A 16,525-nucleotide genomic window follows, 5' to 3' on the forward strand; every position below is an offset into this window, starting at 1 on the left:
ATGGCAACCCACTCCAGTATTCTTGCCTGAAAAACTCCACGGACAGGGGAGCCTGGTGGGCTATAGTCTGTGGGGTCACACAGAGCTGGACGTGACTGAGCAACTGAGTGTGGCACACTGTATCCATGTAACTATCGCCCTGATCAAATGAGCTACACTGTTAAATTTTCAGCCTAAATTCAAGGAAAGAGAATCTGGTCCTCCCACACATATCAGTAGAGATTTTATCACACAACCAAGTGAGCTAAGATTATATAAAACTCTCTAATCTCTTGCCATAGCTGACAAAGAAGGGGCAGCAAAGTCACCTACAAGAGGTGTCTGAGAACACTGTGAACCCTCTTTGGGGCTGAAGACCCTCTGACAGTTCAAGAAAAATTAATCCTTGTTGGGAGATCAGCAATTGTGACAACTTCGTCTATATCTTAAACTATGAAGATACCCTTCTCAGATACAGACTATACGTCTGCAAAAAAGCAGCAGCCTGGTATCTGTGAATGCGTGTCGGAAGTCTAGGTCCTCCGCACTGCTGTTGGCTTTCACTTCTAGTGAAGCCCGGGGGAAAACCTGCCCCTGCGGCCTCCTCCAACAACCTCTCAAACAAGGAGGCCGCGGAAACGGGATCCCAGGCACTGTCGGGACAAACTGGTGGACAAGCAGTGCCCCGTGGCACTGGCATTCTAGAAGAAATGGTGATCTGGGGGTGGGGGTGGGGGGGTGGTCTGCTGATAGAGGCTCTACTGCGGCCTGGGCGCCTCCCCTGTCATCCTCCAGACTCGAACGGACTGACTCTGAGTCTCGTCCATTCAGACACCTGGAGAATCTTGAGAGAGAGGGAAGCAACAGTGTAATACCTGGATACTGTTTGGCAACAAATTCTGTACGCAGGAAAAGGAGTCTGAAGCTCATTTCTATGCCAATGCAATCACAAAGGTCAAAGTAAGGTCAGGTTTGGAGAGGAGAGACAGTCCTAACAGAACACTCACTCACCGGTTTTTGGAGTCGACCGGCAATATATAAGTTATTCCAGTTGAGGAGATCTTCGATCAAAACACTGGTGCTAATAACTCCGTATTTGATAAGCTGGAAAAGAAAAGAGTCGTGCATGAAAAAGAGCAAAATGCCATATGGACCCTTGTGCAAGTGCAAAATATAAAGAACTAAATTTCTGACCAGGGCAGAAGCTTGATTTCCAAAGCCACTCAAAAAACCGCCTACCTTGTAAAAACACACATCTCCATGAAATCTTTTGCAATTAGTTCCCAAGACTGTCGCCTGAGGTATTCATGGTGCGATGACCACAGTTTTAACTCTGGCACTTGTGATGTCAGAGGCAGATGGCTCTCTAGGTTGTCTAATCTTGGTCCTCAATGGACTGGAAATATCAATAAAAACAATGGTCCTGACAGGCACGTGGCACAGTTCACACTCCTGTGAGAAATAAGAAACCTGACGCTCAGAGACAATAAACGATGTGCCTGAGGTGACACCTGGCAGAGCAGAGCCAAACCAGGTCCCTGAATTTCAGTCTGGGCTCCAGTGTTGTTTCATCGCAGAGAATGAGAAATTTTCCTCAAAGTTTTTACTGACATCCTTCACACGGTGAATTTCTCTTTCACAGTTGACTACTTCAAACACCTCTGTAATTACAATGCAACATGCAAACATAAAACCTCTTTATCAGCCCTAAACACATGGAACTACAGTCAAGCTCATTTCAGTAATAACTTATACAAAATCCTGAATGCAGTTGTTCCTGGTTACAAAATCCCATTTGCTCCAACAGTTATCTTCTCAGACTCACTTCACTGAATTTCAGTATGCAAGCAGCCTTCGCAGGCTGCAAATATCTAAAAAGTAGCTAAAGAATTTCCATTAAAAAGTACAGTCCCTTTGGCACACAATTATGCCCAAACATTTTGTTACTGGAGCTTTAATACTGTTTGAAACTACTAATTAGAGGTCGGCTCAGGATAACATTAATACTGGAGAAAGCATAGAGCTCCGAGCTCCATGACTAGCGTGGATGTTCGGGGCTGGGCTGAGTGACCGCCTTCCCTCCACTCCGGCCACCGCACTGTAGAGCCCTTCTTGCCACAGGCGCCTAACAGCTGGGAGGCAGGACCTGACGGCAACCAGAAAAGTAAACGCCCGGCCCAAAGGAGATGCAGACATCACCAACCACAGCGCTCATCCCTGCCTCACTCAGAGAGGCCTGCAAAATCCTTCTCAAGTCGGTACTCCAGCCTCCTGCCTTTCAAAGTGTGGTCCACCGCCCAGGAGCATCAGCGTCACAGATCCCCAGGTGACTCGTCTGCCCTGAGCCATCAGGAGCCTGGTGCAGCATTGGCGTGGCAGTCATCCTTCGCCTAGCTAACTCTAGGAGGCCCCTGCCTCAGCTCCCACTGGTCCTCTCACACTGAGGTCATGCTAAGTTCCCGGCTGTCCTCTTAGAGCCTGGACTCCTCATCGGAATGACCACTGGGCAGGGTCCCCGCAGCCAGACAACCCTCCGCCAGGATCCGGGGTGCTCATCTGCCCTCCAACACCCATCATCAAATTCAGCTCCACCGATGGCACCGAGGGGTTCCTCCCACTGGGCACCACAGTCTTCCAACTACCTATGATCCCCTCTTCACTTCCAACTTCTCCCTGGGAGTGTGTGCCTCTCCGTACAGATAAGATTAATTTCCACCCTGATCCATAATGGGTCTGCCCATCCCTCCCACTGACCAAACCAGTGGTTCTCAAGGTGTGTTCTAGACGGGCAGCATCAGCATCATTTGAAAGCCTGTTAGAAATGCAAATCCAGGGGGCAGGAGAAGGTGGGAAAAACTGAGAGAGAAGCACTGAAATATACACCACCATGTGTCCAAGAGATAGCTAGTGGGGAGTTGCTATACAACACAGAGAGCTCACCTGATGCTCGGCAGCAGCTCAGAGGGGTGGGATGGGGTGGCGGTATGTTCAAGATGGAGGGGACATATGTAATACCCACAGCTAATTCATGCTGATGTATGGCAAAAACCAACACAGTAGTGCAAAGCAATTATCCTCCAATTAAAAATAAATAAAATTTTAAAAAAGAAATGCAAACCCTTGCTGCTGAGAGAGTAAACCTTAAAAGTTCTCATCACCAGAAAAAGAAAACCGACTATGTATGGTGATGGGTGTTAACTAGACTTTACGTGGTCATCAACCCGCAGTAAGATCAGTCATTACGCCACACACCTACAACCAGCACAGCATTACAGGACAATTACCTCTCAGTGAGGGAGAACTGCAAATCCTCAAACCCTATCCCAGACCTTCTGAGTCAGGAACTCTGGGGGTGGGCCCACCACTTGTACGCCCGACAGGCACTCGGGTGCTGCTGAGGCACTAAAACTTGACACCAAGAAACAGCTGCTGTTGTTCAGTCTCTGTGTCCGATTCTTTGTGACCCCATGCACATCAGGCTTCCCTGTCCTTCACCACCTTGTGGAGTCAAAACTCATCTCCCAGAGTCAAACTCATGTCTGTCAAATCAATGATGCTATCTAACCATCTCATCCTCTGCCACCCACCTCTCCTCCTGCCCTCAATCTTTCCCAACCAAAAAACATTCGGCCAAAGGCAAAAAAAAAAAAAAAAAGTGACATCCACCACCTTCATCCAGCAAAAGTGTGAACATTTCCTGACTGTAAGAACACACATATTTAGCTGGGATTCTAAGAACAAAGGTTAATATCCACCCAAGTTAAGACAGAGGCCCGAAGTCACTCACCCTCCCATCACATGTGATCAAAGGGTTGTAGTAAACGCCGGCGCCGTAGTTATTCTGGACAGCAGTGATAATCCTGGGCCCCAGCACTTTTAGGAAAGAGTAGTGGTTCCAGTTTTTCTTCAGGTTCTTTGAATGCCACGCAACGGGGTCATCGACTGTGAACACGAAGTCCAGCATTGCATTCTGGGAGGTGAAGAAAAGAGACGGATTTTAGTTTTAACTCCTAGAAAGACACGGAGACAGAGCGGACAGCTCTAACTCAATGTAGCTTTGATTAACAGCAGACCCAGGGTCAGAAACTTAAGCAAACCTGTGGAACCGAGCTGAGCTTTGCTTTTTGCCAACTCACGTTAAGAACAGTAATGGTTAATGAAGTAATGTTTCAGCCTTCTTTTAAACACTTTCTGTATTATACATACAGTAACTCTTTTTATCCTCAAAACAATCCTACAAGGTAGATACCATTATTATCCCATTTCTACATGAAAGGAAACCATGGCACAGAGTAAGCTCCCTGCCCAAGGACACACGGTTAATGAATGACAGACACAGTCTGGTTCCAAATTCTGGGCTAGACCACTTTGCTACACTGTCTTCCACCTAAATAGTTAAATGCGCTCCACTTTTCTTTCAGATCAGATAACACCATGTGGACAAGCTCTATAAAGCATTATGCAAAGGGAAATAAGTTATCTTAACTTCACCCATTAGCCAACCTCTCCCTGATCATCTAGGATGAGCTCTGATGGGTCCTGAGATAAAGAGCTCAAAGTCAACTGGGGAGAAGACAGATTATTAGCAAAACGACTTCCTAGGGGAATTTCACTCAGAATGGGGTCACAGAGGAAGGAGGAATTTTCCTATGAGACGACACTCTTCAAGACTCTGGTAAGTCTGAGTCTTCAAGAATGCACAAGTTAAGCAGATTTGGTGAAGTGTTAGGCAAGGCCTGAGGAATGGGGTTGGGGGGAGTCCTGTTGGATGAAAATGCTCTTGTGGAGGAGACGAGAGCTGGGCATGTTCTGGGAGCTGTGTCTAGGTCGGTAGGGCTGGATGGGATGCAGGTATAGAGTGGTGGCAGATGGTCCAAAGAGGGAGACTGGCTGCCGTGGTAAGAAATGCTCCTGCAGCAGAAAGGGAGGTCAGACAAAGGATGCACCACCACACACGAGGCTGCCTGCCAGTAACCAGGGCACCGAGGCAGGGACTCAGCTGGGACAGACTCAGGTGCTGGAATCTACTTGTGAACTTGCAGGCAACGAGGGTGAGGGAAAAGGAAAGACCTTTTCTTAGAGAGAATTCCAGGTCTGCTCAAAGGAAAATCTTCACAGGAAAATGAAGAGATGACTATAGAATCAGGATACTCTGAGTTTCCTAAAAACTAGTGGTGATAGTTAAGATTTTGAGTGGACACGTTTTTAACAATTTTATGTTAACATATGTTAGGGAAAAAATAGCCTAATCTATAATTTCCTATATGCCCCAAATTTATCATTTCTCATATGCTGCCAAATTAAAGTACTACTTAAATTAGGGGGCTTTGCAGGTGGCTCAGTGGTAAAGAATCCACCTGCCAAGGCAGGAGACGCAGGAACAAGGGTTCAATCCCTAGGTCAGAAGATCCCCTGGAGGAAGAAATGGCAACCCACTCTAGGATTCTTGCCTGGAGAATCCAATGGACAGAGGAGCCTGATGGGCTACAGTCCATGGAGTTGCAGAGTTGGAAAAGACTGAGGGACCGAGCACAATAAAATACAAAATAAACACATTACTTAAGTACTAGTATAGGTGGGAACCAGGAAATTCAAGCCACGGTATAGATGGCCTCAGCAGGAAGTGAATAGGCAAAGATTAACTGAAAGATTACAGCCAGGAAATCTAGTGAGGCCCTAGTGCAGACTGCACCATACCATTTCCTTCCTTTATTAAAGAAACCCAGTCCAGAACACAAGCTGCACGTACAGAAAACATCTCTATCTCGACTCCTGCTCCTCCAACCTTAATTCAGCAAGGGCTCAAAAGCCTCTGTCAAAGCCAATTAAAAGCCTCACTAAATAGACAATAACTGCCGGCCACTCTTGGATGTCTTGAATCTTGTCTCCACCTTGAAGCAAACTTTTCCCCCCATATATTTAACAGAAGAGGGAAAAAAAATCTACAATCATAAGGAAACCTCTACCCTCACCGCTCTGGTGCTCCGCCAACTTTGAAGAATAACAATGCTTTGCCCTAAACAGACACTTGGGAAATGGCCTGGTCGGAGCAAATACACTGCTCACCCGCTAACTCCCTTCCTGCAAATGCCCGAACCCTACCTACCATCTGTCCGTCAGCTTCCCAAAGTCAGGAGAATCACTTTGTATTTTCTCCTACAGCCAGAGACGTAATTCTCAAGCTTGGCTGCGTAGTAGAATCACCTGGGAAGTTTTTTAAATTCCCAAAGCCTAGACCAATTAAACCTGAAATCTCCGCAACTGGAACCCAGATTATCAGTATTTTTTTAAGCTTTCTAGAAAACTCCAATGTTCAGCCAAGGCTGAGAACGCTGAACGAGAACCTGGCAAGTGTATGTATGTGTGTATATATATATATATATATATATTTTTTTTTTTCCCGTCTTGTGCCGGCACCAGCTCTTCCCTCCACATAACTGCATCTCCCGCTCTTAGACCCAAGCGGACTCCTACGTGTCTTTGGAAGCGCAGCTCAGGCTGCCGCTCTGCTAAGAGCCCTTTCGTAGGGTTTGTGTCAGGACTTCGCGACTTGATACGGGGATGCGCAGAGCGGCCCGGCAGCTCCAGGGCTCGGAAGGGACCGAAGGCAAAGGGACCTCCCGGGCTCACCTTCTGGTCTGAGCTGGGCCCCGCCTGGCGGTACACCCCCGAGCCGTAGGCGAAAGCCAGGCTCAGCTCCTCGGGAAAGTGAGACAGGATCTTGCGGAAGGCCACCCCCGAGCTCTGCAGCGCCTGCAGCGCCATGGGGCCGGGGTCACCGAGGGCCCCCCGGAGGACAAGGCGGGACCGGGAACTCGCTCGGGGTGGGAGATGGAAGCCGGGGACCGGCCCGGACGGAAGAAGGCTGGGGCCGGGGAGCGAGGAGATGGGGGCTCGCAAGGATTCGGGGCGGCAGTTCAGTCAGACACGAAGTCTGTCAGACATGAAGTCACTCAGTCAGGCGGGAGGGACCCGGGACACAACCGAGTGGGCGACGTCCGGCCCCTCAGGCGGCCACGCGGGCCACGCCCCCCGCGCGCACACGTGCTCCGAAGGCGCAAGAGCAAGAGCAGGCGCCCTCCCGCGAGTGGGGACGCCAGGCTTCCGCAGAGCCCCCTGGTGGTCGGAGGAGCGCGCTGCAGGCTGGACGCCTGGAATTAAGATTGGACATGGGAGTGGGAGAGTGATTGCTGATTGAAGTGCCTTTGAGCCTTAAAGTCCTAAACCTCATTTTCGTAAATGACTATGAAATCACGTGTGTAGTATTGCAGGAGATCTTTCGGATGAGGTGAAATTCACATAACGTAAAATTGTACACTTTACAATTTAGTGCATTTATTGCATTCACAATGTTATGCAACCATTGTTTCTACTCAGCTCCAAAACTATGCAAGATTTTGAAGGTTTAGGAAAACACAAGTACGGTTAAAATCACCCCAAATCCCACCATCCAGAGACTATCACTGTTAAGATGTGGCTGTGCTTTCTTCTCATTAAAATCCTCTCCAAATTCTATGATGGTCAGGAAAGAGCTTCATAAATGGTGGGAAAAAAGAAGAAGAATGCACCAAGGTCCTCTGATATTTGTATTTAACTTTAAGGGTGGGAAAGAGTCTTTTCCCCTTTGCCTTATGGATTCGGCTCACCAAGGGGCACATGAAATGCAGTCTCTGATGGCAATGGGATCCTAGGTAAGAGCTCACCTCTTCGTAAATAAAGAAACGTGTGGCTTTCCTGGTGGCTCAGTGGTTAAAGAATCTGCCTGCCAACGCAAGAGACGAAGATGTGGGTTTGAACCCTGGGTCAGGAAGATCCCCTGGAGGAGGAAATGGCAGCCCACTCCAGCATTCTTGCCGAGAAAATTCCATGGACAGAGAAGCCTGGCGGGCTACAGTCCATGGGGTCTCAAAGAGTTGAACACGACAGAGTGACAGAATAACACACACACACACACACACACACACACACACGCACACACAGAGAAACTTGCTCCGGGACACGGGGCCCTTCAGGATGTAGTCTGAATTCCTGGACAGGGACTTTTCAGACATGCTTCCCTTCTCCCCTGATGAGCTCGGCCTCTCAAGGATAACAGAAGTAGTAATAGCTAAATTTGGGTTTGGCTAAACGCCCTCGATGCATTTCACATTTATTTTTCATTGCGTTCCTTCTACAGCCTTGTGGGAGGAGGTGATGCCTTCATTTCGCAGATGAAGCAGCCAAGCGTTCCAGAAAGCAATGTGCTGGGCATCATGTCAGCCTTAGCAAACCGGAATGAAAATCCGACTCCGTGTCCTCCAGTCCTGCTCTGCCCTTGAAGGGCTTTGGGCAGGGACCTGTCAGAATTACTAGAGGTCCGCTATGCGTTAAGCTGCCTGGCCTGGGGTGACAGAGGCAAGAACAGGGTGAATTCAATTAGGAAAAAGGTGACTGGGATTCAAATACAGCCTCATGCCCTGAGGTGAGTGCTGAGGCTGTGAGGTGACTGAACAGGGCTGCCGCCTGGCAGGGACTGGGGGGGATGGAGGAGACGGAGGAGCAAACCCGAAGCAGGCCGTGCAGGGGCGAGGCTGGGTGCCCAGGGCCCCGCAGGACCGAAGGAGGAGCCCCCGTCAGTTCCGCCTGCGCAGCAGAGACAGCGGAGACCGTCAGCGATGGCCCGTGAGCCGGGTCCAGCAGGATGGGTAGGCGTTCATCCGAAGACGACGGGAGGGAGACTCTACCAAGGAAGGACCCACAGGACGATGCTAATCGGTGACGCTGGTTTCTGTTCTGTTCTCAAGCTCTCTCTATGCTTTTCTCTTCATGCAAAGACCCCTGGGGCAGTTCTCTTAGACCAGCCTTGTTCACAAAAGGAGACAGGCCACCTGAGAGGAGAAGCAAATCTCCCCAAACCCCGCGGTGAGGCGAGCCACCACGTCAGGATTTGAACCCAGGGCTCCCGGACGCCAAAGGCTGCACTCTTTACCACCTTGAGTCAGTGGCTTTTGGAGTGGGCAGCTTGGGAGGCAAGGGAAACGGGAAGCCAGCTGGTTTTACTCTGTCAACCAAGGTTGAGGCGCAGTGGCCGTGGCCACCCTGAGGCCAGAAAGAGGGCACAGGAGGAAGACCCAGCACGGCTCAGGCTCCCTGTGGGCACACGGGCACTGTGGTCCATTCTGACCAACACTGCCCTTGCCTGGACGGCCAGGCTCTGGGATGTACTCACCACGGAATCACACCGGAAGGCAAAGTGTCAGTCGCTCAGTCGTGTCTGACTCTTTGCGACCCCATGGACTGTAGCCTGCCAGGCTCCTCTGTCCATGGGATTCTCCAGGCAAGGATGCTGGAGTGGGTTGCCATTCCCTTCTCCAGGGCATCTTCCCAACCCAGGGATGGAACCCGCATTGGCGTTGGCAGGTGGATTCTTTACCATCTGAGCTGCCTTTAACCAAAACACAGTGAATAAATCTCTGCCAGAAAATTTCCTTTTTTCCCCTTTCTTCCCTTGATGCAATAATTCAGCTTTGTTTTTTTCCCCTCTCTTTGCCAAAGCAATCTATACTCTATAATAATATATAATCTATACATAGAATGTAAACATTACAAAAATATGTATACCAACCCCCAGGGATCGCCACTGGCAGTCTTTACTACATACTCCTCCACAGATTTTTCTATGAATATATTAACATTAAAAGGTGGCACAGCAGTAAAGAATCTACCTGCCAGTGCAGAAGACAAGGAGATGGGGGTTCAATCCCAGGGTCAGGAAGATCCCCGGAGTAAGAAATGGCAACCCACTCCAGTGTTCTTGCCTGGAGAATCCCGTAAACAGAGGAGCCTGGGTGGCTACAGTCCATGGGGTGGCAAAGAGTCAGACTCGACTGAGCGCACACACATTCCATTATTAACATTAAAAATATTTTAAAATGAAAGCATACAATAGATACTCTTTTGCAATTTGCTTTTTTCTCAATGAAAACGTCAGGGACGACTTCCCATGTCGGAATGATCTAGATCCCTCTCATTCCATTTATTAGCAAAATTTTATAAACGATGGTTATGCCATCATTTGTTTAAACATTTTCATTTGATGGCAATAGATTATTTCTATTCCTTTGTACATGCAAACTACAGTACAGTGAATATCCTTGTACACAGACCTGCGAAGGGAACTTGCTGGGTCAAAGTGTCAGGACATTAACAAGTCCCCCCCCAAAATTGGACCAATTCACACTCCCACCAACGGGCTTCAGCTCTGGATATAAATAAAGATTCTGCAGTGTTGCTGCATTTTTCTCCCTTGCGGGCTTTCACACATAATTATCAGTAATTTTCATTTTCATAAACACTTTCCTTCCCGATAATGCAAAATCACCAGCTGGAAAGTTCCATCACGTTCCTATGTGCATTTTGCCTCTCCAGAAAGAGGCAGAAGCAATGGAGCCAGAACACCTTCGTTTTCTTCAGCAGAAATCTCCCTCCTCCTAGCAGCTCATCCACTTCTCTTTAAATGACCATGGCTTGCTAAGGTAGAAGCTGTTAAAAAGCCCCAGTGTTCTATACAATCGCTTTAGGGTTCTATTGGAACTCTTATACCAAGGAAATAAAAGCGTTAGAGAGCCATTTAAAAATACAGATAAATGCCACTTGATTTGACTGAATGTTGGGCCTCTTTTTCTGATTCATCCAGCTGTTGGCTTTGGACTCCTTAACAATGACCTTGTCAGGCTAGGTTTCACCAGGAGGATGTTCGCCTATTTCATTTTCTAAAAAGCCCTGTGAAATCTCTATAACTTTTATGCCTTGGTTTTTCTTATAATCAGTGTTTAAGTCAAGGACATAAAATGTTTGGGAAAAGAAAATCCAAGTTCTGTGATCCTTATAATTCATCCTATTTTCAGCTGATCTACTGATGGAACTGGAGGAGAGGGGTCTTGATGACTGTGTCCTCAGAGGTGGTCACCCTGCCACATCCATCCTTTCTCAGCTGACTGACGTGTCCTAAGCGGGCCTGACTGACAGCATCTTTAGTGCATCTTTAGCCTCTGATCAGAGGTGCTGAGGTACCATCTGGGCCCCAGTAGTTCAGAGCTGTGTGACCTTGAGCCAGGCAGCTGAGCTCTCTGTACCTTCGTTTCCTCATCTGTAGAATGGGCATATGGATATGACCCACCTTATAGGATTGTTGGGACGGCCAGCGAAACAGTATCCTGGAAGTACCAGAATGGTATCTGCCGCTGAACAAGCACTCAGTAATGTTCTGCGTTGTACTGAATTCTTAAGAGACGAAGTACAAGAGTGTTGGGGGCCAGAGTGAGGTACTCCGCCCGTGACAAAGGTCATGAGGAAGGAGGCTCGACATACGCAAAGGCGGGATCAAGCCTCAGGAGTCCCCCTGGAAATCCTCGAGCGTCTACCCCCATAACCAGAGCCTGCCTACTTTACTACTTTGTGCTCTTACCTACATCTCTGACTTTACAGGGGGCTGTCCCCCACCACCTCTTTCGGAGAAGGAGTTAACCTAGAGCTCCAGTTAATAATAATTCCTGGGCGTGATAAGAGTGTTTTAACCTACAAACTCCTCTGAAGGTTCTCTAGCCTGCCTGACAGGCTCGTCCGGCCACATGTGATTGCTCACAGCCTCCCAACCGTGAGAGGCACGAGATGCTTTAAACCTTCTAAAAACAGGTTCCTTAGAAAAGTTAGAAAACTATTAGTATAAGTATAATGGGCTGATTAGAAATTGTGTTGGTGAAGGGTTTTTCATTTGTTGAGCCAATGTTTGTTGCTAAGTCTCCATATCCCCTGCCCTTACACACATTAATGAATATATAGAAGGAATAAGTATTAACCTTTGATATTAATCACGTTAGACCTTAGGCTAAGTAAATTCTTTCCTTAACTAAAACCCACTACACCCTCACCCTGTAGGAATGTAACTTTATTTGGGTGGCGTCTGTTTTGAGAATAATCAGCCCTGGAGAAATAAGTGTCCTGATTGACTGACCGCTGTCACAAGGAGAGGGTCGTAAATTGTCAGCAGGCCCCCCTGGCCAGAAGATGATGTAACACCCCTAAGACCTCTGTATACATTTGTATGAAGCACCTGACTTTGATAAAAGTCAGGACTACTGACCCCGCGTGACTTTTGCATAACATCTCAGTGTATAAAAGTAGACCATGGAAAATAAAGAATTGGGATCAGTTTCTCGAAATACTGGTCTCCCCATGTCGCTCTCTCTCTCACTCTGGTTGAGTCTCCATCTGGAGCGCGGAACCCACCATGCTTACTAATTATGCCTGGGCTTCTAAGATCCGACCGGGGGAGGCCTCAGTGTCTCCTCTCCTTCGGGAGAACGGAAGGACGCCTGCGGCCTACGTAAGTGGTGCAAGCTTCTTGTCTTGAAGTTTTATTGGTCCCCCGCGTAAACCAAGCTACTCAGCCTCTTTTCTCCACTGAATTTTCCTACTGAGCTATCCTCATTCTATTACTCTTTATATCTCTAATTAATACCTAATTGAAGCTATCGTATCCTGATCCTCGCCTATGCCGTCTCTCCTTCGAATACCCTGGATCAGCCGGGGCTGGTCCCCAGCACAAGAGGAATTAAGAAGCATAATTATACCTAATATCTTTATGGCACTTAGCATTTCAAGCAAAGAACTTTTCCAGACATAGCTTTATTTAAGTCTTAAAACAAATCCCGGGAAATGAGTGGTTACTAGTCCAATTTTACAGATGGATAAACTGCTGTGCAGAAAAATGATTTGCTTGAAGTTGCAGGACTAATGCCAGTCCCTGTGAATACAGTGCCAAGTCGAATTCTTTTCATCTTGTACCATAAAAAGAACACAAACCATTTATTTTCCTAAGAGATTCACTCATTCATTCTCCTATTGAAATCTTCCTTTACCCTCAGCTCAAGTATCACCCCCTTTTGATCAGAAGTAATTGTTCTGTCCTCTGTACTCACACATAACCCTCTGCTCTTAGAGCTTTAAGCTTGTAGATCTCCAGCCCGGGTATTAAATTGCAAATGTGTCTATCAAGAGCAGTTACAAAAGCCTTGGGGACTCTCTGAGCGCTGGGGCCATATCTCATTCACATGCCTGTCATTTAGTGTCAAGCACAGTGCCTGAAACAGTTTCTGCACTTGAGAACGGCACAGACGCGTAGGCAAAGCGATTACAGTAAAACGCGGAGATGGGCTGGACCACACCTGTGTGAAGACAGCTCTTCAACATTTCTGGGAAAGCTTCTTGGCCCTGAGTTTTCCAATGAAGTTCTGGAAGAGCACAGACTCCTATAACATTGAAGAAATGAATGAATAATAGTAGAATTTCAGGGAACCAAAGCAACTGTCTCATCTGAGAGGGAGTATAATATAGTGGTCAAGAGTCTGGACTCTGGATCCAGAAAGCCTGGTTTGAATCCTAGCTCAGCCACTACCTGTGTGACCTCAGGCAAGTAGCTCTGTGCCTCAGTTTCCATGTGTATAAAATGGGCATAAAAGCAGTGCTTACCTCACAGGGTAGTCATGATGACTAAACTGGTTAACATGCATAAACTTCTTAGAAAAATACTTGACATGTAGTATATGCATTTGTCAATATCATCATCATCTACTGTTCCTGAATTTCAAGCAAATCAGCAACTGTCTACTTTACCTCTTTGTAAAACTGGCCCTGAATTTTGGGAGACATTAAATGGGCAACTGAGATCACATCTGGTCCCATCACTTCATGGCAAATAAATGGGGAAACAGTGGAAACAGTGTCAGACTTTATTTTGGGGAGCTCCAAAATCACTGCAGATGGTGACTGCAGCCATGAGATTAAGACGCTTATTCCTTGGAAGAAAAGCTATGACCAACCTAGATAGCATATTAAAAAGCAGAGACATTAATTACTTTGCCAACAAAAGTCTGTCTAATCAAAGCTATGGTTTTTCCAGTAGTCATGTATGGATATGAGAGTTGGACTATAAAGAAAGTTGAGTGCCAAAGAACTGATGCTTTTGAACTGTGGTGTTGGAGAAGACTTTTGAGAGTCCCTTAGACTGCAAGGAGATCAAACCAGTCAATCCTAAAGGAAATCAACTCTGAATATTCATCGGAAGGACTGATGCTAAAACTGAGGCCCCAATCCTTTGGCCACCTGATGCGAAGGGTTGACTCATTGGAAAAGACCCTGATGCTGGGCAAGATTGAGGGCAGGAGAAGGAGAAGACAGAGGATGAGATGGCTGGATGGCATCACTGACTCAATGGACATGAGTTTGAGTAAGCTCTGGGAGTTGGTGATGGACAGTGAACCCTGGTGTGCTGCAGTCCATGCGGTCACAAAGAGTCGGACCCAACTGAGTGACTGAACTGAACTGAATTGAAATGGGCAAAGAACTCAATAGAAGTGAAGTGAAGACGCTCAGTCGTGTCCGACTCTTTGCGATCCCGTGGACTGTAGCCTACCAGGCTTCTCAGTCCATGGGATCTTCCAGGCAAGAGTACTAGAATGGGTTGCCATTTTCTTCTCCAGGAGATCATCCCAACCCAGGGATTGAACCCGGATCTCCCACATTGTAGGCAGACACTTTACCATCTGAGCCACCCAGGAAGTCGCAACGCATTCATGAGAGCATTCCTAGACTATTTGCAGGCACCAGAGTCTGCAGTCTAGACTTGGTGTAGAGCAGAATGTCTCAAAGTGGGTTTCATTGAATTATTATTTGGAGTGATATGAAAAAAAATTCCATGGGCACCCGAGTTTGGGAAATCAGATTAAGCAGGTGCAAACAGATTGCTTTGCTGTGGGATTTCTCAGAGCGTTAGTATATTAATCTGCATTGTGCAGCCAAGACAGGGAAGCAGCCTAAACGGCCATCAACAGATGAATGGATAAAGGTGTGCTACAGGTATACAATGGAATATTACTCAGCCGTAAAAGGATGAAATAACACCATGACCTAGAGATGATTATACCAAGTGTAGTCAGTCAGAGACGGACAGACAGCCTGTGATACCGCTTATGGGTGGAATCAAAGCATCAATACACAGGCACCCATTTATAAAACAGAAACAGATTACAGACTTGGAAAACAAACTCCTGGTTCCCAAGGGGAAAGGTGGGGGTGGGGGCAGGAATAAACTAGGAGGCTGGGATTAACGTAAACAGAATTATGCATGAAATCGATAATCAACAAGGACCTACTGCATAGCACGGGGAACTCTACTCGACACTCTGTTATAACCTATAGGGCAGAAGAATCTAAAAAGATAGCTATGTGTTTATGTATAAGTCAATCAGGCTGTTGTTCACTCAAATGAAACACAGCACGATCAAGTACTATATTCCAACTTAAAAATAAAAATTAAATCTAAAAAGAAAAGAAATGAAAATATATTACAAGGGCTCCTCAGTGACCAGGCTTCTGTGACGTTCCTGGGGGCCCAGAAGCTGGACTATGGGCCAGCTGAGACACCTGGGGAGGATGGGTCAGTAAATGAGCCCCCCGGAGTCCTGGAGTGCCTGGTCCCCTGCAGCCGTGACCAAGATCTCCCGATCCAGGCGCACCCCACTGAAGGCTCCATGAAACCTCCTGCATCCAAGGATCGGTGCACGGTCTGGGCTGGAAGAGCTTGCAAAAGTCATCTGGTGCGCAACTCTCTTATCGGTGGGATTCCCCGCTGCAGCCTCCTTGCACGGAGCCGTCCCCCAACCTAGGAACCACAGCGACCTCAGCGCAGCGGTCTGCCGGGGCTTGGCATCCGTCGGGGGTGGGAAATGTCCCGGGAAACAGCAAGAAGCACAAACCTCGGCTGTTTCTTCTCCCCTGTCCACCCTCCTCTCCCACCCAGGAAAGCCACTTTCTTCTCTTTAAGGCTCTGCTTGCAGCCCACCCAGACCCGGAAATGGAAACGTGCTGCCGCCTTGTGGACACGTCCTGTAACAACACCTTGAAAAGCCGGGCTTCTGGTAACTGGATACTCACAAGGGCTCCTCAGTTCAGTTCAGTTTAGTTCAGTCGCTCAGTCGTGTCTGACTCTTTGCGACCCCGTGGACTGCAGCACGCCAGGCTCCCCTGTCCATCACAAACTCCCGGACCTTGCTCAAACTCATGTCCATCGAGTCGGTGATGCCATCCAACCATCTCATCCTCTGTCATCCCCTTCTCCTCCCGCTTTCAACCTTTACCCAGCATCAGGGTCTTTTCCAATGAGTCAGTTCTTCGCATCAGGTGGCCAAAGGATTGGAGTTTCAGTTTCAGCATCAGTCCTTCCAGTGAATAGTCAGGACTGATTTCCTTTGGGATTAACTGGTTTGATCTCCTTGCGGTCCAAGGGACTCTCACGAGTCTTCTCCAACACCACAGTTCAAAAGCATCAATTCTTCAGTGCTCAGCTTTCTTTATGGTCCAACTCTCACATCTATACATGACCACTGGAAAAACCATAGCTTTGACTAGAAGAACTTTTCTTGGCAAAGTAATATCTCTGCTTTTTAATATGCTGTCTAGTTTGGTCATAGCTTCTCTTCCAAGGAGCCAACGTCTTTTAATTTCATGG

General features: G+C 47.5%; 1 protein-coding gene across 1 annotated transcript in view; it reads right to left on the bottom strand.

Moving 5' to 3' along the window:
• TAMM41 (TAM41 mitochondrial translocator assembly and maintenance homolog) overlaps positions 1-7,006 on the bottom strand; it is a 52,378-nt gene extending 45,372 nt beyond the window's left edge. The window contains exons 1-3 of the mRNA XM_005896117.3: positions 6,610-7,006; positions 3,767-3,949; positions 991-1,083 (exon numbers count right to left, since the gene is read on the bottom strand). Coding sequence (XP_005896179.2) covers positions 991-1,083; positions 3,767-3,949; positions 6,610-6,744 — 411 coding nt within the window. The 5' untranslated portion in view covers positions 6,745-7,006. The remainder of the gene's footprint in view (positions 1-990; positions 1,084-3,766; positions 3,950-6,609) is intronic.
• Positions 7,007-16,525: the final 9,519 nt, after the last annotated feature.

The sequence above is a fragment of the Bos mutus genome, chromosome 22 (assembly GCF_027580195.1).
Source record: "Bos mutus isolate GX-2022 chromosome 22, NWIPB_WYAK_1.1, whole genome shotgun sequence".
In the NCBI taxonomy this organism is placed as follows: domain Eukaryota; kingdom Metazoa; phylum Chordata; class Mammalia; order Artiodactyla; family Bovidae; genus Bos; species Bos mutus.